A 25,996-nucleotide genomic window follows, 5' to 3' on the forward strand; every position below is an offset into this window, starting at 1 on the left:
ACTAACATCTACTCACCTGAGGTCGGGAACTGATGACAGACCAAAGTTTGGATACCACCAAAGTCCAGTTTGGTGGATCAGTGAGTTTTACTAGGGCTACTTACATAAACGTGGCTGAGGCATTACTCAAAGGAGCAGAAATGACTCAAAGCTGCATCACTAGAGCCCACCCCAGCATGGGTGACAGCTCACAAAATCTGGGAACATAGAGCTCACAGTACAGAAGGTGGCTGAACAGGTTGAAGAGTGTCCTCTGCAGGTAGTTCAGTAGGTCTGAGCTATTCCCAGTTGGAAGGATGAGGGGTAATGATTATATATGATGTGTATATACCAACTCCTTCCACATATTCCTTTACTCCCCTACTCAAATTCATGACCTCCTTCTCTTTACTGTGTATATATATATATATATATATATATATATATATATATATATATATATATATATACATATATATATTCTTATTATATATTATAATATAATTATTGCATATATACATACATATAAATACAACCTGCTGACTGTTCAGTGTTGCATATATATTTCTTTTTCAGGACTGACCACTTGATACTGGATAACCAATTAAGGAGCCCACCCCCGGGGAAGGCTATTTCTTTCTCTTTCAGCAAGTTGCTAATTGCCTGTAGCTCTTGGTCAAGGGATGGGGCTCCATGAGATTTCCCCTTCCATACTAACATACTAACTGCCACGATAGTGTGTCTGTTGGTGTTATCATTGCTCAGGTCTTGTTTAGGCAGACATACTGTTGAGGTTTCCTGTCTGTAGTTTCCCTGATATTTCTAGGAGACATGGTCTCACGGCAGACTCCCTGGTCCTTGGACTTACAATCCTTCTGCCCCTTCTTTCATGATGCTCCCTGAGCCTTAAGTGTGGGGATTGCATTTGCAGTTTCATCAGTGGAGAATGGGTACCCACGGTCAGCTGTTCACTGCATTTGTCGGCCATCTGCAATATCTCCCACTGCTGCAGTAAGGGGCTTCTTGGATTGGGGTGAGATCTGCATTTACACTGGAAGATTTGAAGCTAGGGACCACAGATAAGAGACAAACCAGTGCTTGTCTTTCTAAGTCTGGGTTACCTCACACATGTGTGATATGTTCTAATTCCATCCCTTTACTGAACATTTTAATTATTTAATTTTTCTCTACAGCTGAAGAATATTCCATTATGTATATGTACCACATTTTCATTACCCACTCATCAGTTCAGTGGCATTTAGGTTATTTCCATTTCCTAGCTATTGTGAATAGAGCAGGTTGTGAACATAGCTGAGCAAATATCTATGTGGTAGGTGTTGAGTCCTTTGGACATATGCCTACAAGTGGTATAGCTGGGTTATCATGTGGTAGATTTATTTTTAGCTATTTAAGAATTCTCCATACTAATTGACAGAGTCGCTGTACCAATTTGCATTCCCACCAAAAGTGATTGAGTGTTACACACACACACACACACACACACACACACACACACACACCCTTACCAGCCGTCATTGCTCATAATTTGGTTGATCTTAGCCATTCTGAATAGGATAGGATGAAGTCTCAAAGTTGTTTTCACTTGCACTTTGCAACTTGTTAAGAATGATGAGGATTTTTGAGATGTTTCTTAGCTATTTTTATTTCTTCTTTTGATACCTCTCTGTCCATTAAGACCAGTTTGTGATATATATATATATATATATATATATATATATATATATATATATATATATATATATTCATGGGTGTGGTGTCATGGTTAGCCTAGCAGAGGCCACACCCTTAAACAAAACTGACTCTCTTTACCATCAACCATCAATAGCTCCTCAGTTAGGGGTAGGGCTGTTAAGACACCTCCCCCTCCACGCTAGAACACTGACCAGCTTGCTCTTGTGCAGGTCTTGTATAGGCAACCATAGCTGTCATACGTTCATGAGTACAGTGGTCCTATCATGTCCAGAAGACACTACTTTCTCTCAAGTCTTCCCAAGGTGGCCTTCTCACTAGTACCCTGCCTCACTTTGATGTCCTTCTCCCTGACACATTAAGACCATTATTTTGGTCCTGGTGACTCCAAGCAATGAGCTGATGTAGCAACCCTGGGTGAGCTACAGTTGTCTCTCAGTTATCGCAGTTCTTCACTGTCTTTTAGCCATGTGGGTAATAGTTATTTTATTAGAGTTTAGTAGTTAAGCCCTCAAGCACGAAAGTGAAAGTCCCCAGACCACTGAAGTTTGGTCCCTTTTTACAAAAAGGAAGCACACCCTTAATAGACCCCATGAAACTGTAGTCCCTGGGGAAAAAAAAAAACTCCAATGCCTGAGGGATGCCCTCAGCAACCAGCTCAGAAATGGTGTCAGAATTCCCAGAGCTAATGTGACTTGGAGAGATGGTACTCTCTTCCATACTTTCCAACATCGGTGTATAATACAGAATGTGAAAATACATTTGGGACAGAGAATATTTTAAAATGACTCTCAAGAATCCCTGTGTCGGCTGAGCAGCGGTGGCACATGCCTTTAACCCCAGCACTTGGGAGGCAGAGCCAGGCAGATCTCTGTGAGTTTGAGGCCAGCCTGGTCTACAGAGCAAGATCCAGGACAGGCACCAAAACTACACATAGAAACCCTCAGGGGAAAAAAAAAATCACTTTGTTGGGATGCTTGTGAAACCAAATGTATTATCATGTCTCATTTAAGCGTGGAAATCACTACATCTAGCAAATTATTTGGGACTTTTGAATTAATGGAGTCAATGATTGTTAAGTGAATGGAGGGAGGGGCTGGTTCTTGAGAACCATTTCTTTTTGCTTGATTAACCAGCAGTGTTTGTTCCTATTACATAAAACACCCCAGACACTGGGTTTCCATCAGGATGTTTTTAGAGTGTTTTATAGTAGATCAGACTTTAACAAATTGGCTTCTCAGGTTTTTACTCCCTGCGAGTTGTGAATCCCTTGTCCTGCATGTAAATTCATGTGCTCATCTCAAAGGTTCTGGCACCGTCAGTTAGCTTTGATCTTATTAAAATATGTCTTCATTCCTGGCTTCCTGGACTCTGGAATTAACTCATTTTGACATATCACAGTATCTCATAAACTTTTCAGCTTCTCATTTACATGATTACACTAGCCTCTGTTAGGTCTCGTAAATTAGTAAACGTATTACAAAAATACGTTGCTTGGGTTCTTTAATAACAATATTTAATGCTGTTATTTTGATGCTGAGATGGTTTATGTGAAGATTTTTATTTTTTTTCTCTTGAAAATTGTGAGGCTTTTTCTGCAAGCCAGCCACTGAGAACTGAGAAATGTCTGCCGTTTTACCTGGTGTACCGACCGCAATTTGTTCCAATCCTCAACTCCCTATTAAATGATTTTTTTCCCTTTTTCAGTCTTGTGCTCTGTGGCCTTCTTAGCTTTGAGTTTATAATTCTTAGCTCAGTGCCTTTTGTATGTGTGGATTTTACAAGTGAGGCTGTTAGGAATTGCCCTCATTGCTTTGTTTCTTACGTCTTGGGAGAAGCATACTGGTCTAGTTCTCCACTTCCTACCCAAACAAACATTCTTAGAAAGTTATAAAGGGCTGATAAAAATTAAATCTGTTTGTGTTACTAGTTTCATTTTTTAAAAAGAAATTAGTTATTGGTGGGGAAAGTGGTTGTGTGTGTGAAGTAATTCATTCTACATTTCCTCAAAAGTGAGAACCTTGTTTATTTATAATAATAATAATACATTTATTAAATCAATAATAAATTATAATCAATAATAATTACTATCAACTATTGGATTATTATCAATCGTGTTATTATTATTATTATTATTATTATTATTATTATTATTATTATTTCCTGGAGAGCCGGAACCGTATGTTTACAAAACAAGACCTCCGCCAACCTAGCTATGTCCCCAGCAAGAATCTTATTACTGAAGATGCTTTGAGTCATCAGATTGGCTTGGGAGCGGCCAATCATCATCAGATGCTTTGAGAGAGGTCCCCCATTCAGAAACAAAAGCTACCCATTCCTTTTCATGCATACTGCCGATTTTACCTAGCCTTTATTCTTGTTTTTATTCATATAAGTGGAACTCAACCTTTTGACAAGTTAGCAGGGGAGTTACACCAAAAGATCTGTATGTCTCTTAAATTTTCAAATGTAAGGGAAATACCTTTACAGTTATTTTCTTTTTTATTATTATTATTTAAACTGTTTGGCCTAATGGCTCAGGCTTCTTGCTATCTAGTTCTTATATCTTAAATTAATCAATTTCTATTAATCTATACCTTGCCCCGTGGCTTGTGGCTTTCTGGCACTTTACATCCTGCACCTCATGGTGGCGGCTGGCAGCGTCTCCCCACCTCAGCCTTCCACCTCCCAGCATTCTCCTCCTCCTTGCCCCGCCGACACTATCCTTCCTGCCTGGCTATTGGCCAATCAACATTTTATTTATCAATCAATTATAGCAACATATATTTACAGCATACAGAACATCCCACAGCAACATAGCCCCCTATTCTTCCAGAGTCCGGACTGGTTTTGGCTGATGAATACTTATTTGTGTCTAGGGAGGGCCTACCCATTTCTTCTGGGGCCATTCATTTTTCCAGTGCCCCAATTCCTTGCAATAAGCACATTGGTCCTTCTGCGGGGCCTTTTTCTTTTTCTTATAGGTGGCTTGTCCAGAGCTGAAAGTGCCATAGTGGCTTGATTTATTTATTAGCAAATCTTCCTTGCTGTCTCTATTGTAAAACACTTTCTGGGCCATTTCTTTTTTTGGTGGGGGTTGGGGAGGAGGGAGGAGGAGGGATCTGTGGATAGTATATGGAGTAAGTAGAAAATTTCTTAATAAAGAAAAATGAAAAAATAAAAAATAAAAATTTTTTTAAAAAAATAGTTATTTTCTAACAGGCAGCATAATTCTTCCCTTGCCATTCCAGAACAGGCATTTTAAAGATAAAGAGTCAAATTTCAAAACCAATTATATTACCAGTAAACCAAAAAAAAAATGTAGCATCATATCTCCTGCAGCTTTTGGAATAAGTGCGAGTTTTTCTGGGCCCTCTGGAAGATTACAGATCTGTATGAAAGATACAAGTAAATGCCAGGTTCTCCCACTGAACCTATTACCCTGGAATAGCCCCTTCATAGTTCTGACTATTTCAGCACAGTACTCCTGCCCCTCTTTCTCTTAGAATCTTGTCACTTCAGTAGAAGTTTAAATTAACGTGTAACCTAGTAGTTAAAAGACAGATGACAAATCAGGACAAAATTCCGGCTCTATCATTTCCTAGCTGTGTGATGGTTAGGGAATACAGCATGGGAATTAAGAAATAATCAAAAGGGAGAGTGTTTCTGCCGAGCATCTCTAAATGCCTACATGAGATGGGGTAGTCACTCAGTGACTTCTTTCTTCCTGTTTGCAGAATTTAACCATTGGCTGTATTTTCCAGAAAGAAGCTAAATCAGCTTTAATCCACAAACCCTTGGCCTTCCATGGAATCCAAGCAGGCAGTTCTTATTTCATTCAGATGAATAGCTAGGTTTCTTCTGTCATATGCCTTCATCTTCTCTCTCCATCCAGGAAAAACTAAACAAAACAAAACAGGGAGCCTGAGGAAGCATTATCTACTCCCTTCTGAATCTTCAATCCCAAATGAAGCCTGTTATTTAGGATCATGTGGATTATGGCCATGTCTAGTTTCAATAAATTAATGTAATAAATGGCTGTACTAGAAATTGTAACAACTGCTGCAGATTTATTTGAAATTGACAATGACCATTCTACTTCAGAAAATAATTAAGTATAGTGTGTATCTTCACCATTAAGTGTCCCATCACAATATCAGTCTTCTCATCTGTATATGATTCTAAGCTAAAAAGTATTCTGGCCTAATAGTGCCTTAGCTGTAATTTGTTTGGTTTTCTTTGTTTTCTTTCTATTTTAATTACCTCTGGTCAACTATGATTCAATAATATTAGACAGAAAATTCCAGAAATAAGTTACATTTTAAATTGTGCACTGTTCTGAACTAGATGATGAAATTTTACACAGCCCACCTTGATCTTTCCATGGGGTGTGTCAACTCCATCCAGAGTATCCACCTTGTATGTGCTACCCATCTTCTAGTTACTCCAAGAAGCCACCTCAGTTATCAGATTAAGTGTCACAGTATGACAAGGCTTGTGTTGAAGTTGTTTTTCTTATGAATGATCTTAATAATGGACCCAAAGAATACCAATGTTGTTCCTGTGTATATGCCAGAGAGATGTTATAAAATGCTTCTGAAGTAAAAATATGGGAATTCTCTACTTAATGAGAAAGAAAAAGTGAGTGCTGGGTTGCTAATATCTGCAATAAGACCAAATAGTAAAAGGCATAGAATATACACACTTTGGTACCATATACAATTTCAGGCATCTGTAGAGGTGTTGGGATGTATACCACACAGACAGAAGAGGTTACTCTATTTGAGCACTAATTTACATAACCTTACCCCCATTCCTACCTGTGCTATGAGGGAAGACGTCTTGTATTTTCCTAATGTGTCAACTTAATATCATAAAAGGATTGCTGTTTGGGATTGAGGTTAATGCCTCAGGTGAACCTCACTGTGGGAAGATTAGGTAATAGTACGAAGCAGGAATGAGAGTAGAAAGAAAGAGAAAATGAAAATCCCTCTTTTATAAGTAAAATTAATAGAGTTGTAGGTAAATAGCTTGAGACTATTCTAAGATCTATAAGGGAAATAAAATACATGTGGTTATGTCTTCATGTCTTCAAAGTAGTGTCCCAACAGCCACATGAAACTTAACCTCTTCTCCCCATAGTAAAGTGTCTATATTCATTAAGATATGACTAGACCATTCTAATACAAAGATCTAACATCTTTCTGTAGCATAAATAGAAGTAATTTCTCGCTTACATAAGTACCCACTCCGGTCTCTTGGACCACCCTACTGTATGAAGTACTGTTGAGTAAACATGTTCCCAGCAACAATTCTTTTGCTGTGCAAGAGGAATGTATCTCAGAGAATAGTTGGTGGTCTTTCCTGCGAAGCCCATTCAGTCAAACAGTGTAAGTAGAAGTCATAAAATTTACCAGACAAAAGAGAAGCATAGTTAATTTCAAACTTCGATATTACTATTTTGGTGATGTTGATGGAAAAAAAATCCAAGAGTTGTGACTACATGTTCTTCGATCACACTTTAATATCCTTATAACAAAAGGATTTTTATTTTATTTTATTTTTTGAGACAGGATTTCTCTATATAGTCCTGACTGTCCTGGAACTCACTATGTAGACCCAGATGGCCTGGAACTCACAGAGATCTGCCTGCCTCTACCTCCTGTGTGCTGGGATCAATAGCATGCACCACCATGCCTGGCTAGGATATTTATATTAGGTACAAATGTGTTTACATATATCTAAATGTGGTTAAGGTATTTTGTATACTTTTCTCTGAAGAGAATTTGGGAACAAGAAATCACTGCCCATCAACTGTATGCTGAGTTTTGGGGTTGTTTTTCTATTCCTGGATGCCTTTTATATTTAAAAAAATCAGTAGCCAAGATATTGTCAGGAAAGTTTCCTGTACTTTTAATTCCAAGATCTTCATCTATGTTAAGTCTACCCCAGCTTGCAAGCCATCTTACTTTAATTCCAGGCAAAATCTCTAACTTCGTTGTATTCGACTCAAGTTTAGTATTTCTCAAAATTTCTCCTGATTAAATGGTGTCGAGTTAGAAATTCTGGTTTAAAAAACAAAAAAGGATCCAAACAACCACATTGTCTGCAGTGCCTTCCTTATTCACTGAAACTATTGCTTTTTATTTGAAACGATCTTTGTTCTCTGTTTGTTCCAGCCACCGTTTTCCTGGAATTTTGGAAAAGACGCCGAGCAGTGATTGCTTACGACTGGGATCTGATAGACTGGGAGGAGGAGGAGGTCGGTACCACTTACCTCAGAATATCTTATAGCACAACCCCCCTAAAAAAGGCACCCCTTGAGTTGCTGCCCTCCACCGAATGATGGAAGTCAGGTTATCCCAAAGGCAATTTGAATACCTGTCTTTGAAAGAAGTTTCGAGTTATATAAAGAAGGTCTGGGTGACACGCCTATGATCCTAGCATCTGGGAGGCTGAGGCAGGAGGATCTCAAGTCAAGGCCAGCCTGGGTTACATAATGGAACTTTACCACGAGGTAGGAGATGAGGAAGGCTGGCATCATTTGGCAATACTGCCATCAAACCCATGAGCTTGAGCTCCATTCTGATACATTAGTGAATTAAAATTTCATTGGTCAAGAGACGTTTCTCTAATAGACAGAGAAACATGAGATTCAGGAGGACAGTCCTTACATATCATCCATTTTCTTACTTTAGTAGAAGGCAGTTGTTTGTTTATTATCACTTGGCATATGAAACACACCTCCTTAGAGAACTACTCAAGGAAACATTTCTGTGAGTTCAGGACCCACACCAGCCCCTAGATATGCACAAGTTCAGAATTATATCAAGGGCTAAAGGCTGAGAAGAAGCTGCTCCAGGTCGCCGTCTTGATGGTGTGGACAAATGTGGGGTCAACTGTAGATCAAACTGCCAATGAGGGCAAGCTCGGCCTTTTGGGCTCTACTTTGTCTGCCCTTCTTCCAACCACTTTGCTCCCCATTTCCTCATCTAGCTCAGTATATTGTGTTCTTTCCCAATTTGTGCCCAATTCTGGTTCTCTTTTCTTGACCAATTTGTTCATGCTAGACTCGATTACCACACCCTTCCCTTGGACCCTACTTTATCTGGGCCTCACCCATTTTCCTAACCCCTATGTTCTCTGAGCTCCCCTTAGTCCCCAATCATCAGAGCCTTGATATGCCTGTTAGTCATGTAATAAAACTATAATATTATTATAGCCACTATGGGTGTTTTCTTTCCTAGAGGAACATGTGTGTGTTTCTTTATATTAACAGAAGGCTTTTAGAAACACAGATTATGAAAATGTTAGTTCTGTGATTGGATTGACAAGAGAGATAATTTTGACAGGTTTTCTTTATATTCCGTGAATGTGCTGGGGTTTGGTTTTGTTTTGTTTTTTGTTTTGTTTTTTTGCTTAGTTCCTTTTTGTTTTGTCGTGTCTGTTTAAGATATGCAACAAGGAACTTTGATTCATGGCACTGGGGTTTTTCAGTAATTCTTCAATAAGGCAGTCACTCCTATGTTTCATAGACTTTCTTCAGAAAATCGTTTTCTGGGTTTGGAATCAATGCTTGGGTCAACGAGGAGACCGTGGGCAGCAGCTCTTACATCTGCATACTAAGAAACTGAGAGTTTCCGGAGGAAACAGAAGAATCTCTATCTCTGTATCCTCAAACGTCACTGCCTGAAATAAAATGAAAGAAGGCCGAGCACATCTGTAAACATGTCTTCCTACAGAGCATGGCCATTCTCAAACTAGGCCTGTTCTCCAATCTCCATAATTCTCTTCTGCCTCCCTTGCCTCTGTTTTCATCTGATCGCTCTGTCGACGTGGACTTAGTCTCCAGACCATCTGCTTTGCTCATTTTCCTTCTTTCCCCAATTCACTCAAGTAGAGCGTGTACTTAATTAACCAGAAGTGCTCTAGTGTGATCTCTTGCTGACTGTCTTTCCCTAATCCCATAATTGCTTTTTAGTTGGAAGCTGGTCACACTGGGATAGGGCTCAGCTCAACGAAACAAAAATCTCGGCTTGACTTGGGATTGGAGGAGCCTTGATACAGCCCCATTTGGAAGGTGTTTGGGCAATTAAGATTACATTTAGTATCTATGATAAAGGGTGAATTGCCTCCCATAAGAACTTATTAAATGTAGTAGATTCACTATGGGTTTTAGTGACCTAAACCTAGGCACACAAAAATAAAGCTATTTTAGGCTTAATAAAGAAAGCTAAGAATGATACTGTCAGTATAAATCACAAAATAGATTGTGAACATTTGCCTACTCAGAAGACTTCATTCCACTGTCCATGTCATTGCCTGGTAATAAAAGTGACAATTTCCAAAACACTAGGCATGGGACAGGCAGTCGGTTTTAAATATCATTCCCTCTTCAGGGAGAGTTTATCAAGAAAAATGAGTTCCATTGGTTTTGAAGATAATGAACCTTGATCACCATATTAACAGATGTTCTTTAAGGGATCAATTTCCAAATGTTTAAGGCTGTGTTTGCAAGCCTACTTCATTGACTGGCTGATGGGTGTGGCAGCTACAGATTCCATTTTATGGTGGAGTAAAAGGATATTTCCTATTGTGAGTACCACTTCAGCACATATGGGTATGTCTGCTTGTCTTTCAGGAAGAAATACGCCCCCAGTTTGAAGCGAAGTATTCCAAGAAAGAGCGGATGAATCCCATTTCGGGCAAGCCAGAACCTTATCAAGCATTTACTGACAAATGCAGCAGACTTATCGTTTCTGCATCAGGAATATTCTTCATGGTTTGAAACTTTCTTAAGAAATCTCTTTAGTTTAATAAGATACAAACCTCTGATAGAGCAACAGTAATCATGCCGGGTGCTTGCACGATCACATAGAGCGCTTTCACACAGTTTGCGGTTTAATCCTCACTGCTGCATTTGGTGTCGTGCATGGATCGTGGGTGACATCACTATGACCATGTGACAGATGAGGCAGGTTAAGGGGTTACCCAGGGTCTGCTCATAAGGAAGTGTCACATTCCGATTTCCTGTTCCTCTCTCTTGCCGTGTCCTTATTGAAAGGACAAAACTTCCATGAACCAAGAAAATCTACTCCTTTAGCCAGCGAAGAAATGCAGAATTGAAAGGAGAGGCAGATTGTAAAGAAGGGCTCAAACCCATCCCCTTCTTTGGATAACACTTTTAAGCAATAATGTCATGTTTGATTCCACACACACATTTGTATTTATTGGTGTATTTCTCATATAAGATCTAGATACATAAATTATGTTTTCCTGTTCTACAGATACAGACCCTAAAGCAGAGGAAGTTGAGGCTGTAGAGAAGTCACACTTGTGGCTAGTAGTGTAGCTAGAACTCAGCCCTGTCCTCTGATTCTCAATCCAGTGGCCTGTCTGCCCTCATATCCCTGCCATGTATGACCTTCAATGTAGACTTCGTCTGCCTCCCTATCATCAGCACTAGGATTCACATATTTGTTTAACTATTATTATGTTCCTTCCTATCATCCTGGTCAGTCCTAGCCAAGGTTTAGACTCCAGTTTTTTGTGTATTTAGCACCAGAAATGAGCAGAAAATAAAGTTTATACAGAAATACTGTAAGGAAAGGAATCTATAAATCAGTGGATATCACTGCAGGGACTAGATTTAAAACCTATCTTTAGATAATGAAGTAGGCCATGATCTTTATTGGGAATCACTGAATGAAAGTTCCAAAACTGTTTGGAGTCTCAGATTCTGTTTAGCTTATAAAAAGATAGAACATAGACCATAAGCTATTCCCGAGTATCATGAATCTTCAACAAAAGATGCTTCAGTCTAGGTTTGTATCCAATTGTAAGATACTGTGTGTCTGTCACATCATTAGTTTATTCAACAACACATACCAGGAGTATACAGATACTGTCACTGCCTTCTGGGCCTTACTTTCTAGTGGTAGAAAGTGACAATAATCTGACCAATTGTTAGAAATCATCAGTAGTATCCTGGAAGAGGATACACCCATTAGTGCATGTGCCATACTCTAGGAACAACAATGTTCTGGTGCCAGGGCAAAGATTCAGTTCTCAGTGGTTCTCAAGCTAAGATATGAAAAGGGATGGGGGTGGGGGAGTGTTTCCTAGGCTGTGTACAGGTGTATGCACTCTGGGCAGGAAATGAGTGGATGGGCGTTATAGACGAAGGAAATAGTCTTGAATATTGAAAATGTGTAACTCCTTTGAAGCAATGAGAAAATGTCTGTGGGTTACCATGATGGCCCAGCAGATGAAGGTACTTGCCATCAAGCTCGACCACCTGAGTTTGATGCCTGGAACCCACATAGTGGAAGGAGAGAACTGACCCCATAAATTGTTCTCAGACTTTCATACATGTACCATGACACGCATGCCGCCCCCTCCACACACACGTGCACACACTCATCAAATAAATAAATAAATAAATAAATAAATAAATAAATAAATAAATAAATAAATAATACTTTTTCATAAAGAATAAAATGCCCAGGGTCCCCAGAGAGTAGCGGGAATGGTGTCCTGTAGGTCGAGGAGTCTTGCGGAACACAAGAAGGATTTTACCTACATCCTACAATAATGGGAATAGGAAACAAGCTATTGTAATCAGAAGCACAACACATTTCTATAATAAGTATTCACTGGTCTGATCACTCAATTCTTCTTTAAAAAGTGTTACCCCCTACCTTGGGCAGGTCTTTAGCTTTCAAGCAGTGTGGTGTTCCTACTCTGTCAGAAAATCCAGGGAAAGTGTTCACCGGGATGAAAAGTGTCCCTATTCGTGGGGACACTCTGGAAGCAAAATCGCCATCACTTGGTTTTCGTTTTTCGTCAGAGCACAAATCTGCTTCCTAACACCTGGCATTCAGGGCTCACCGGGTTTACTCCATCTCCCTTGCAGATCTGCGTGGTGATCGCTGCCGTGTTCGGGATCGTCATTTACCGGGTGGTGACTGTCAGCACTTTCGCTGCCTTTAAGTGGGCGTTAATCAGGAATAACTCTCAGGTTGCAACCACAGGGACGGCAGTATGCATCAACTTTTGTATCATTATGCTACTGAACGTGGTAAGTGGGCAACAAGGTAACAAGCCAAATGTGGGGGCCGGGGCTGCTGCTGTAATGGTTTTCTTCTGTTTCTAAAGAGACTGGCCTCAAGGCAGAGAAGGTCTGTATTTAAGAACTCCATGCAAACACTGGGTGGTAGTGGCATGACTTTAATCCCAGCGCTCAGGAGGCAGGCGGATCTCTGTGAGTTTGAGGCCAGCCTGGTCTACAGAGGGAGTTCCAGGACAGCCAGGGCTACACAGAGAAACACTGTCTCAAAAAACAAAAACAAACAAACTAACTAATTAATTAATTAATTAAAAACTCAGTTCAAACCCAGGCTCCAGGGTGATCTGCACAAGGCACAAACCTCCCGGAACCTCAGTTCCCTTGTTAATTCTGTCAGACAGCACTGACTTTCCCTTCGGTGAAATCTAAGAGTGTGTTCAGAAAATCCAGCTCAGAGACTGTAATGCAGCTCAGCAGTGTTGGCCTCTACCCTTCTTCATTCAGAACATGATAGAGCAGCCGGTATCCAGTGCATCCTCTGAGATACCCACGTAAGTAAACCGTCAGAATGACACACGCTGCTCAAGCTGGTAGCAGACTTTTTGCAATCACATATTTCAGGCCAGAGCTCTCCTCTGGGCATCAGACCTGCACGTGAAATGACTGACCAGGCAGTCTCCAACACTTGCATTTTAAAATGTTTTGTTAGATTTGTTTATGTGTGTGCGTGCACTCACATTCATGAACGCACATGTGTACACCTGCAGAATGTTATGCGTGTGGAAATCAGTGGGCCACGTTGAGGAGTTGGTTATTCCTTTCTATCATGTGGGTACCAGGGATGTGTCAGGTAATTAGACTTGGATGTAAGTGCCTTTATGTGCTGAACCAACCTGTAGGGCTCTGCTTTCCCCATTCTTCTTTCAAGTACAATTCCCTATCTTCCCATAAGTATCGGCTCCTCCCATAGCCTCCCTCTTACAGCTGTTCAGTCTAAAATAAAGCTAGCATATCCTTCACGCATCCATTTCTCTCTCCATCAAAATGTACCTACACCAGATGTGGTATCACACATCTGTAATTTCATCACGAACAAGGCCAGATAGGAGGGTCAAAGTTCAAAGGTAGAATTAGACCACTTTTCACACATCCCTGAGCCAAGTCTCCAGCATCTCTTCTCTGGGTTGTCTCAATGGCTTTCTAACTAGACTCCTAGCCTCTACACTGGCTCACATAAATCTTGACTCAATGCAGAAACCACATAGACCTTGTTGCATGTAGGTCAGGCATGTGACTCCTCTAAAGGTTTGCAGGCCTATGGCTTTCTTCTCACTCAACGTAAAAATTCATGTGTTCGTGTCTTCTTGCTGTTACCTCTTCCTGGAACATTCTGTCCCTCCCTTCCCCAGGGTCTGCATAGTGTACCCTCTCACCTTCCTCTGTTCTTCATTCAAATATTACTTCTTTAATGAAGGCTTCCCATCAGTATGTTTCAGGTTGCAACTTGCCCTGGCCATTTGATGACTTCCTACCTCCATGCCTGCTTTATTTTTCTCTGTACCATCGATCACCCTCTATTATACTCTTGATCTCATTTAATATCTTCTCCTCTGGGTGTAGGTCCAAAAGAGGAGAGCCCTTTCTCTCTTTGTTTTATTTTTACTATCCTTATGCCCTAGGATCTGGAGAAGCACATGGCACATCACAGGCATTCGGTAAATTATTGTCATTTGTACAACAACAACAAAAATAACAGCTGGCGGGGTTAGGCTGTGAGGTCAAATGTACATCAAAATACTGACCTTAGAGGGTGATAGCAGGAAATAGTTGAGATAATATATGTGCTGAACACTGTGTCAGGCATGAATTAGATGTCCAACTCATAATTGTTCCGCCCATGCTCATTTGAATTGCATCTTTATGATGACTCATCGTGCTGAAATGCCAACATCTTTACAAATGACTGGGAGTTTTAGAAGACCAAGTAGCATTATCCTGCTATCCCACTGGTGTACACTGTAGGTTGTCATGAACAAAAACAGACACTCAGCAGGTTGGATCTATATGTATTTGTGCACACACATAAATGCATCAACTTGAGAATGGGGGTGCCTGGGAGGAGTTCAAGATAGGGTTGGGGGAGGGCCTGGATGGAGGGAAAAGGAAGGGAGGAAGTGGTATAATTCTGTTTCAATTAAAAGCATATTTTAAAAAGTGAAAAAAATCACACCTGGTAAAGGAAGAGCTCTGAAAAACATCTGAGTTCCATAACCAATAGTCCCATGTAATTCCTAAGAGAATTTGACCCACCCAATAATAAACAACCTTAGCTAGGGTTACTAAGTGAACCAGTAATCACTGAGCTAATGAAATGCAGATTGCTCGTTGCTAGTAATTTTTAAATCATAAGGACTTCCTATTTTAGGAAATGATGTTTCAAAATCAGAAATGGTTGGGTAAAAACATTGCTAATTGTTTGGTGTGATGATTTCATGGGTGCTTCATCCTATGGAGACTGAAAACAGATGTTTGGTGTTCCTTGTTGCCCCATACTCTCTAGCTCAGTTAGTCTCCATGTTGATTGTGGGAAATATGTTGTGAAGAAAGGTGGTTCATAGTAACTTAACCAAACAGTAGAGCTTTGAAAGTTTCTGGGTCTTCATGGGGTGTAATGATCGAATGCTTGCTGTAGTCTTAATCAATGTCTTTTCATTTCAGTGTTTATTAAAAATTTAGTTTAGTTGGAGATATTGCTCAGTAGGCAGAGTGCTTGCCTAGCATGTACAAAGCCCTGGACTCAGTCCCTGGAAGTTCACACACTGGGTGTGGTGGCACACATCTGTAATCCCAGCACTTGGGAGCCAGGGGCAGGATCAGGAGTTTAAGAACAGGCTCAACTACATAATGAGTTTGAGGTCAGCTACACAGTGCCCTGTCTCAAAAAAATAATAATAATTTCAATCTAGGGATGTAACACAGTAGTAGAGTGGATAATGAACTTACATAAGGCCCTGGAGTCCATCCCCAGCACTAATTTTAATAAATAATAATAATCTAATTTATATACCTCCTTAAGAAATAAAGACTGTGTGCATTGGATCTACATGTACGTTGTGTTTGTCCCTGTGTATGGAGCAGGGGCCATCATCAGAGAAATACTTCATGCAGCTAGAAAACAGGATGTAGTCATCTCTACTTCAAAAGATGATCAAGAAAAGATGAAGTAAGCCAGGCAGTGGTGGCGCACGCCTTTAATCCCAGCACTCGGGAGGCAGAGCCAGGCGGATCTCTGTGAGTTCGAGGCCAGCCTGGACTACCAAGTGAGTCCCAGGAAAGGCGCAAAGCTACACAGAGAAACCCTGTCTCGAAAAACCAAAAAAAAAGAAAAAGAAAAGATGAAGTAAACCGAAATGGGAAAAAAGGTGTATGGAGTGGGCAAAATATCCAGTTGCTGGCATTACAAAACACCTACTGTGTGGTGAGATCTAAGCCATGAATCTACTGATACGTTTTCTAACAAAGTTTCATCCTACCGAAACCTACACACTTAAACAAATGTGTCAGTCAGAGGCATCACTTCCGGATATATTTTTCATTTTAGGTGCGATGGGGACACTTTTGGTATTCTGATTTTCCAGACAATCTCAAACTAAAATAGTGTAAGATTCCTAAGTAAAAAACACCAGTGAGAACGGCAGTGACAGGTCACAGCAAGGGAGAGAGAGAAAAGACAACCAGCACACAAGAACTCAGGAAGCAGCCACAGCCAGGACCCTTGTTCAGTGGCCCATTGTCCTACCACGCCCCCAGCTCTCTCTCCCTTCCCAGCATCACATTTACACGCTTGTCATTTGCCCCGAAGCTTCGTGAGTTCCATTATGAGAGTAGCCAAGTGTGTAATGTAGTTTGAAAGAGTTTTCATCAGAATATAAAAACATAATAATTTAAGTCCTTCGGAAACAATCACAGCCTAATGGACGGCCAGTTAATGACTGGAACACAACCTAGCATAGCCAAAAGCATTGAAAAACTAAATTCTCTATTGACTTCTGAAAATACTCAATTTAAGATATTTTTATTATCCAGTAATATAGTTATTTTTAACGGCTATCTAAATTGGTTTGGACTACTTAAATTTTTGACCAGTATGGCTTTTTAAAATTAAAAAAAAAAAATCAAGATTTAGATGTTAATTATTAACCCTTTTTATTAACTGACAATAAAAACCTCAAGGAATAGATTGTTTTTTATATTTATTTGAAAATTTGTGCAATTATTTTGTAGAACATATCCTGTTTCTGACTTTTACTGAGTTTGTCTAATCTTAACTAAAGAAACAAATGTATACGTGGTGCTTATTTTCAAGATCTTGTGATGTATATTTACTTTTGTCTATGTGCTTAAAAATAGAATTTGTATTTACCAAGTTATCTGAACTCTAACACTCCAGTGCCTCTGGATGACTGATTAAGACACATTTATTGATTTGTATTTTATTTAGCCTCTTGAAAAATAGTTTCAAAGAAGAGTGAAGGGGACCAGCATTTTTCTTTTCCTCACACTGTTTCAACTGTGTTCTGCTTCACTAGTGACCACATGGCATCTCAAAACCATACTTGCACACTAAATAAACCAACAAGAAAGAAAAGCAAAGATTATAATAATCCTTTTTATTCATCCATATGGATGTGAATCAGGTATTTCACCATGCTATAAAAAATGGACAACATAATGTTGATACAAAAAATATAGTAAATCAGAAACTATTACTTACATTAGAACAAATTCACAAGCATTGATCAGGCTGATATGATTAGAAGTATTTATAGCTGTCTTATTTTGAAAATTACCTTGAAGTGTTGTATCAGTTACAGACCTTAACAACCATAATTTACAGTATCTAATAACATTGTAAAACAAGTTATAAAATGGCTAAAGCCAGATCTAACCTGGGGTAATTAACTTACATGTTAATGGATTAAGATCTCCAATTAAAAGACAGAGCGACAGAATAGCTAATATAATAACACCAAATTTCTTAAAGAAATTCGCTTTACCTGTAAGGCAGAAGTGAAGAGATGATAGTCATCCAAATGGGATCTGAAAGGAAGCAGGACTAGTCATGACCATATTAAATAAAATGGGCTCTAGATTACAAATAATAAAAAGATAAAGAATTCCATTATACAATGATAAAGGTTGAATTAAAGAGGGGAAATAATTTGTTCCATTAAGTTTGGAAACTAATTTTTTCTGCTGACCTTATCAGAATAAGCCATCCATCTTTTCAATATCTTAATGGACTGATAAGAAATGAGCTGTTTTATAGAAACACTCACCTGAGGGTCCCTTACCTACAATGAGCCCCTCTCTATCGATACCTTTTCCTGATATATAGCCAAGGTCTCCTGCTTTTCTCTTCTCTCTCTCTCTCTCCCTCATTCCCTCCTTCTCTCTCTCCTCCCCACCCCCCATGTATTCATTGATACCATGGATCCTTCTCTATACTGTATTTTCCCAAAAGGTAAATTACAAATTGCATCTATGTTATTTTTTAAATGCCAATTTTTCCAGTGTTCGTACCCAGGTGACTGGACCAGAGACCTTTGAGATAAGTGTCACAAGTTAACAAGGGTGGGTTATGTGGAAAAGATAAAGAATAAACTGAGAACCAAAATCATACTTTTCAGGAAAGTATTTTGCCAGACACATTTAATATTCTTTGACAATTATGTAATTAAGCAGTTTTAATGATAGTGTGTTTTGTAATGCTAAAGTGAGTTTTACTAAAGCATCTATTCTAATCTCTTGTTTACAGAGATTTTTGTTTTTATGGTCAAAAGAAATATGACTAATCTTTACCACATAATTTCTAGCTGTAATTATACCAATCTCTTTTAACATTGCATTCCATGAGTCTGGGATTTCTGTATGCAAAAGCAAATTTTATGGCTTTAGTAAATGTATCTTTGTGTAGAAAAACTATATATATATGCCTTAATAGAGCAAGTGGCCATTGCTGAATGTTTGGAGTCATACAATTGAAATGTTTGGCCTGGCTCCACAGTAAGCAAAAATCTTGGGGAAGAGAATTCAGAAATTAGGAAAGATTTTAATATCAATTAGTCTGAACCCATTCCACCTATATATAAGGGAGCCGTGGTCTGAAGGAGACATGAAGCAATATAGTCAAACCTCACACCTTCCCAAAGAGAATGCTGGCATTCAGCCTGGGGAATTGTTAGCAATGTGTGTTAAATACTTCAATCTGTGATCTTAGTTTTCATATTGTTCAGCACATTAATGTAATTTTAATTTATCATCTTTTCAGAGAAAGGAGTTTTTATTCTCTCAATTTATTTCCTCTCTGGAAATATCTGATAGCTATATTTTCTTGAACAACCTTGTGATTCTGTATGTGCACACACATGTACACACACACACACACACACACACACACACACACACACACACACACCCTCCATTCCCTCTGAGGACCATCTGTCAACCAGATAGCTGGGTGAGTCAAGGATGCATCCTGTGCACTGATGGAGAGGTGGGACCACATGTTCTGGGAGTCTCCCACTCTGGCATTTATGAGTGTTGTAATGTAGAATCTACAGCATTCCACAATAAGACGACAGGCCCTTACCTGAGAAGCCAATGAGGGATTTTTGCCTTCAGTTGTTGACACCCAGACATGTGATGACTGTCCAGCCTCACTTAGGAAACTGGTAATTAGTGGCAGCTAGTCTCATTGCTGCAGAATTACCAACCCCAAAACAGGAAGCAAGATGTTTAAAATCAGAAAGAAGACCTTACACATTTCCGATTATCCCTGAAAGTGGGCAGTTGCTCACAATGTTTCCACTGTCTGAAACACAGAGTAAAAGAGTTTCACTCATGACTTGATTGCCTGTCCTCTTTACGATTATAGGCTTTAGAACAGCTGGAGTTCATTTGTTAAAGGTGTGGAATTTATTTTACAGCTCTATGAAAAAGTCGCCCTCCTTCTGACCAACCTAGGTGAGTACAAGCCTCCTGCTGTGTAGTGCACTCGGGGGTCTGGAGTAAAGCTTCCTCTCTCAGATGCTGAAAATGAACAGCCCCACTGTGGCTCCTGGTAAGCCAACCACTATCCAGTTGGTGGCGCCACACCCATGAGTTTATGGGCAACACAAACTGGACTTGGTGGGTTTTTAACAAACGAGAACATGACATTAGGACAGGATGGAGGGTAGATCTGGGAGGAGTTAGGGAGAGAAAGTGGAGATGAATATGATCAAAATATATTAAATGCATATATTAAATTATCAGAGTTAGTAAAAATACTATATTTTAAAAAAAGAAATACCTCCTTTACTGAAGATTGTATGCAACACTTCATTCTTTCCCTTCAGCAGAACAGTTTAAATATGTCTAGTAATAAGATCTTTTCATTCTGTACTTTTCAAACCCGTCGTATCCCTTATGTGCTATAAGCAAATGAAGTTCAAAGTAGTTATTTTTCCCTGATGTACACACAGAAAATAGCACCGCAAAAGTACGTATGTAGGAAGTATCCAGGATCATTTCAAAAGTGTTCGCTAGCTATTACCTCCATTTTAGAATTATAGGTGGGTTCTGCAAAGCACAGTGGCATACTCACTGATCCCAGCAGTTCAGGAGGCTGGAGCAGACCTATGATTTTAGCTCAAGAGTTTGAGACATGCTAGGACAAAATTTTAAAAAATAAAAAGTGTCAAGTTTTCGAAGTTAGTAATTTTGAAGAGTAATAACCTTTTCGATCAGGAATGCAGTCAGGGCAATGATGATCAACATTTGTGGAAATACATTCATGTAAACAAATGGTCTCTAAGAACATTTCTCTGGCCTCAGAACATACCAGAACAATCTGATAGCCAGCTATAAGGTGTACATTACTATATTTTTTAAGGTATAGAAATGGCTTCAGTTTTATAATGAGATATTGGCTGTTCTACAGCCAATGAGAAAATCCCATGCTTCCACAGGTAGCTTGCTTTAATATCCTCCTATATATCTCGTCCAAAGAGGACACATTCCAAAGTAGTTTTTTTTAGAATAGCCATATACCACTGAGTCCATTTATTGATTTGAGATGTGCTGTGTAGAGATGGCCACTTTACTGTATCTATTTTCTTTAATGTCACTGGCATCTTCCATCACCACTGGGCCTTTACCAAAAAGGGAAGAAATTAACCATGGAAGAGGGAATTGGCCATTTCAGGCTGTGTCCTGTATCAAAGATGGCCACCATGTCATGATTGGAGATAAATGAGAATCCAGCCAGCTGACAGCCGATAAAACCTTCACATATAACTGGGAACCCAGTTTGCAGATGTGAAATTCAACCCATTGAGAAGTGTTCGGTGTTTCTTCCTTCCACAGCAGCACAGCCTTGTTCTAATGCTCACATTTCCATCATTGCAGGTCTGAGGTGCTTTCTCCCCTCTTCCCTTCTCAGCTATGCTCCCAGGAAGCATTCTGAGTTTAAGTCATGGAAAAGGAATTGATGGGGTGAAATGTTAAAGGTGCAGTTAGAAGCTTGGGGGATGTGGAAAGAGAGAAAATGTTATTGCCTTAAGTACATTTTCTTTGACTCTGCTTGAGCTTGGGAGTCAGTTCCTCGGGAAAGATAAGTAGATCAGACATGAAGTGTCAAGTTGGAGCCTTGACCTCAGGGGCAATCAGCTCCATAGTTTGGTTCACACCATAGTGTCCAAAGGGTATTTGCGTTATGGAAGTCAAAATATGATGAGCTTCAAGCTGGCCCCCAACTGAGGTCACAGATGTGTACCACGGATGGTGGTATATGGGGAAAGCTCTAAAGATGAGGCCATCCTTTGGTTTTTATCTATGAGGATGATAGAAATAGTAGATGAGGGTAAAAGCCTAGGAGACAAACATGCCCGGTGTCCTGGGATTTGCAGTTCCCTCACATGACATGAGATATATAGGAGCTGAGACAAAGAATCACTAGGCACTTGATGGGATTCTGACGCAATGCATGCCCTACTCAATTGGCAGAACAACCTGGGTGCTCAGGTCCTTCAGAAGTGCCTGTAGCCACTTGAGACCACACTGTTGTTTGAGCTGGTCTGTAAGATGGAAGTCTATCTCCTGCATGGTCTGCTGCACAGCAGGTCAACTGTCAGCAAACTGGAAGCTCCTGTGCCTCCTAAAGACCCTCTGACTCTGTGTGGGAAAGGGGAGAGCCGGAGGAGGGAGAAGGAGGGCATGTTCAGCCTCTCAAACCCTGCTCCCTTTTGTCCACAGAACAGCCTCGCACAGAGTCCGAGTGGGAGAACAGCTTTACCCTGAAAATGTTTCTTTTTCAGTTTGTCAATCTGAACAGCTCCACGTTTTACATCGCATTCTTCCTTGGAAGGTAAGAAGCACCTCTCTGTGAGCTCCCAGCCCTGGTGGGAATGGATCACTCAGAGCCTGATGGCCAGGGCCCTGTAGGAATGCAAAGAAAGGGTAGAAAGAGAAGACCAAGTCAGCCTTAACACAGAGGGGAGGGGCTTGGTCCTGTCTCAACTTAGTATGCCAGACTTTGTTGCCTCCCCAAGGGAGGCCTTACTCTCTCTGAGGAGTGGAGGTGGAATGGGGGATGTGGGAGGAAGGGTAGGAGAAGGAGAGAGAGAGGGAACTGGGATTGGTATGTAAAATGAAAAAAAAAACACTTTAAAAATAAATAAATAAATAAAAACATAAAAAATACCTTTAAAAGAAAAGAAAGAAAGAGAAAATTAGCCACCTCCTTTCCCTTCCCAAACTGCAAAACCACTTCACTTCCTGGGAAATAGCCTCCGCGCAAAAGTGCCTGGACCTCTTTCGTTGTATGGATAAGAAGCAGGACATAGTTTATGCCTGCCAACAATGGATTGAAAAGCTTTTGTCACTTCCATCTCACCTCAACCAAGCCTGTGGTTGTCACACCTAAGTTAGCAGGTGACATAAGGAGACGCCAGCTGGAGTATGGCCGAAGTCCTTGGCTTCACAGAAGAGTATTCCAATAAAGAAGAGGGTAGAAATGAGAAGCCAGGGCTTTCTAGGGAACTTGAAACCAGGCAGGGATGAAGACTTTGGAGGGATTCCCTATTCTGTATCGATGCATGATTCCTATCTGTCTGAGGCCCTGAGGCCCCTTTGGTGGGACGGATGCAGTGGCCTCTCTTTTGTTGTTTAGCTATTTCAGCGGCATGAAATTCTAGTCAAATACTATGACAATAACAAAACCCACACTGCTGGTATTCAGAAGATCAAATGTGGGTAAATGCGGGAACGTAGCTTCTGCTTACACAGGCTGTGTGTTGAACAGGAATGTTCAAAACCACAGGAAATAGCAGGAATGGGCCCCTCCTATCAGCAGCTGGGCAGGAAGGCCAGGGGAGAAATGCTCCTGGGAGAATTCCAGAAGTTCAAGTAATGACAGCTCTGGAGGGGTTCCTCATTCCTGCAGACTTGATCCTTAAGGGCTCCCATCATTTACTTTGGAGGATATGCCAACTTGAATGTAATGTTCACCGAAAACCTAAACCTACAGAGTGCTAACGGCTTGCTTCTGTGTTGAAGATTTACAGGACACCCAGGTGCCTACTTGAGACTGATAAACAGGTGGAGGCTAGAAGAGGTCAGTACTTTCCCCTTGTTTCCAACAGACTCCCATTAAACAGCCTTCCGGCAACTTTGTGCAGAGTAGAAAACTGTCAGTCTTCTCTTTGTTGATTGCTGTATCTCTGCTTGCTTGCCTCACAGTGCCACCCCAGCGGATGCCTTATTGATCTCTGTATGCAAATGGGTATTATAATGGTGCTAAAGCAGACCTGGAATAATTTCATGGAACTTGGCTACCCGTAAGTACCTTAGCTATCTCACGGAGAGGCAGTGTGTGTGGCTCATGGTTGGCATTTCTGAGTGTAAGCATTATGACAGTTAACCCGGTATATCACATGCAGGTTCAAATGCCATCATAAAAACAGTAAACACTGGGGACCAGTGAGATGCCTCTGTAGGTAAAGGCTTTTGCCACCCAAGCCTGACAACATGAATTGGATGTTCTTGGAACTGACTCAAAGTTTCACTCTGACCTTTGCGTGTATGGCACACAGTTCATACACATCACACACACATACACAAACAGCAATATATTTTTAATTAAAAATAATAAACATTGGTTCTTTTAGGTTTAGCCTAACTCATACAAATTAAAGTGAACATTCTTTTTTTAATTTTATCAATGTTTTGAGAACTTCATATATTTTAATAATTTCACTCTCATCTCCCAACTCCTCCCAGATTCATCCCCACTTCGCTATCATCCAAACAAATTCATGTGTCCTCTTTTTTCTTCTTCTTCTTTTAAGTCTATCATGCTACCCACATACTCTTGGGGTGGGAGCATGGTTGACCTATCAGTGGTCACCCTTACAGAAAACGGACTTAGCATTCTTTGTGAGGTCTCTGTGCATGTGCAAACACTGGCTGTGTGAGTGTAGCATGCTCTAATGATGTCTTTGACTCTTTGGGTTCCAGTATTGTAGGTCTTTAGCTATTTATCTATTCATAAGATCTTTATTCCCCTATCCCCATGGTAAATGAGAATGTTAATTTAAAACAAAGAAAGAAAAGCACTGTAAATTCAGACTATACATAAAAGGAACTCGGAAAAGGAGAAAATGTCAGAGATGTAAGAGTGCATATTTTCACTAGTAAAAATATTGTCACCCACTGGTAAGATTTTCTGGTTGATGACAGTGCCCAGGAGTTTGTGTCATTTCTGTAAAGATAACCTTGAACTGTACTCTGACAGCTCCTGCTTAGCTTGGCTTTGAGGACACAGATCAGCCGCCTTTCTGTGTCTGACAGGATTCCACACCAGGTAGTTTCCATGTCAGCTCAGTAACTCGGGAGAGACACAGCTCTCCAGGACTGAGGGAAGACCACTCAGTTAGAACAGGAGCCTGGGACTTGCTGAATGAGGAAGGTCTTTTCATAGGGCCCTGTCAGAGGCAAGGCCAATGATTTTTCTATTCTTAGATTCAAGTTTTAAAATCTTGCTCCAAGTGTCTAATGTTTTCTATAAGACTTTTAAAAATAAACACAAAAATGGAAATACGATGTTTCTCTTTCTGGAATGTTTAATCAAATCTAATCGAAATGTCAAAGGGTGACTCTGGATATGCAGCTGAGCTGTGAGGTGAGCAGGGTGTGTCTGATAGCCACCCCTCTTTTTGTCCTCTTGGAAATACTAAAAACTTGTCACTTTTTTCTTGAACACTCCAGCTCATAGACCTGCCTCCTCTGTGGCATTTCCTCTGTCTCTTTCCATATTATACAATGTACTCCTGCATGCTGCTGAGGGCAAACAGCTCAGCTCCAAGTCTCAGAGTGAGATGCATCCCACGGGAGTCAGAGAGCACGTCAATCTTGAGTCAAAGCACCTGAGCCTTCTCGTAAGGAATTATAGGAACCTGAATGCCAGGAGAGGGAGATGATTGTGATTTCAGATTTTCTAGGTCCCGGAAGTCAGAATATGCTGATCATAATAACTCATCTGACAGGACCACTAATGGGTACGGGTTCAGACCTAAGCCATGTAAGCTAGACCTTCTAACCATTGAACATCCCGGTGTTGCCTTGGCACCAAGTCAACTCAAGGTGCTTTCAGCCCTCTATCCAACTATTTCTAAACATGGGACCATTTCATGGACGATTAAATAAGTTGGCCACCTATTCTGTCTACTTGCAAACAGAAGTTCTTCAGGTATGCAGAATTCTTTCTAGTTCCAGACATGGCTTCCTGCCTGAGTGAAGCTGGGTTTGACTAGTTCCAAATGCTAAAACTCTCTTCTTTCTCATTACTTAAGTCTTATGAACAATCGTGCATATTTTTATAAGAAACTAATCTTGTCACCCAGGTTAATTCAGAATTGGTGGACTAGAAGAAAAGTTCGACAAGAACATGGGACTGAAAGGAAAATAAATTTCCCACAATGGGAAAAGGATTACAATCTTCAGCCAATGAATGCCTATGGACTCTTCGATGAATACCTGGAAATGAGTATGGAAATCTGTTTTACCTCTTAATTAAAAATGCAAGCCTTTGCTCTCCAGCTACACTCAATTAAATGCACATCCGTTATCATCTGTCCATTTATGTGAGGGGATTCTGGTGTGAGGGCATTCCAAGCAACTTGTGAAAGGGAAACAAAA

At 40.3% G+C, this 25,996-nt stretch overlaps 1 protein-coding gene across 1 annotated transcript in view; it reads left to right on the top strand.

Moving 5' to 3' along the window:
• Positions 1-25,996, top strand: part of Ano4 (anoctamin 4) — a 235,532-nt gene that overhangs the window by 186,920 nt on the left and 22,616 nt on the right. Inside the window, exons 15-22 of the mRNA XM_059245810.1 lie at positions 7,869-7,951; positions 10,331-10,471; positions 12,605-12,769; positions 19,747-19,783; positions 22,055-22,166; positions 23,357-23,414; positions 23,540-23,637; positions 25,702-25,844. Coding sequence (XP_059101793.1) covers positions 7,869-7,951; positions 10,331-10,471; positions 12,605-12,769; positions 19,747-19,783; positions 22,055-22,166; positions 23,357-23,414; positions 23,540-23,637; positions 25,702-25,844 — 837 coding nt within the window. The remainder of the gene's footprint in view (positions 1-7,868; positions 7,952-10,330; positions 10,472-12,604; positions 12,770-19,746; positions 19,784-22,054; positions 22,167-23,356; positions 23,415-23,539; positions 23,638-25,701; positions 25,845-25,996) is intronic.

This window comes from Peromyscus eremicus, chromosome 18, assembly GCF_949786415.1.
Source record: "Peromyscus eremicus chromosome 18, PerEre_H2_v1, whole genome shotgun sequence".
In the NCBI taxonomy this organism is placed as follows: domain Eukaryota; kingdom Metazoa; phylum Chordata; class Mammalia; order Rodentia; family Cricetidae; genus Peromyscus; species Peromyscus eremicus.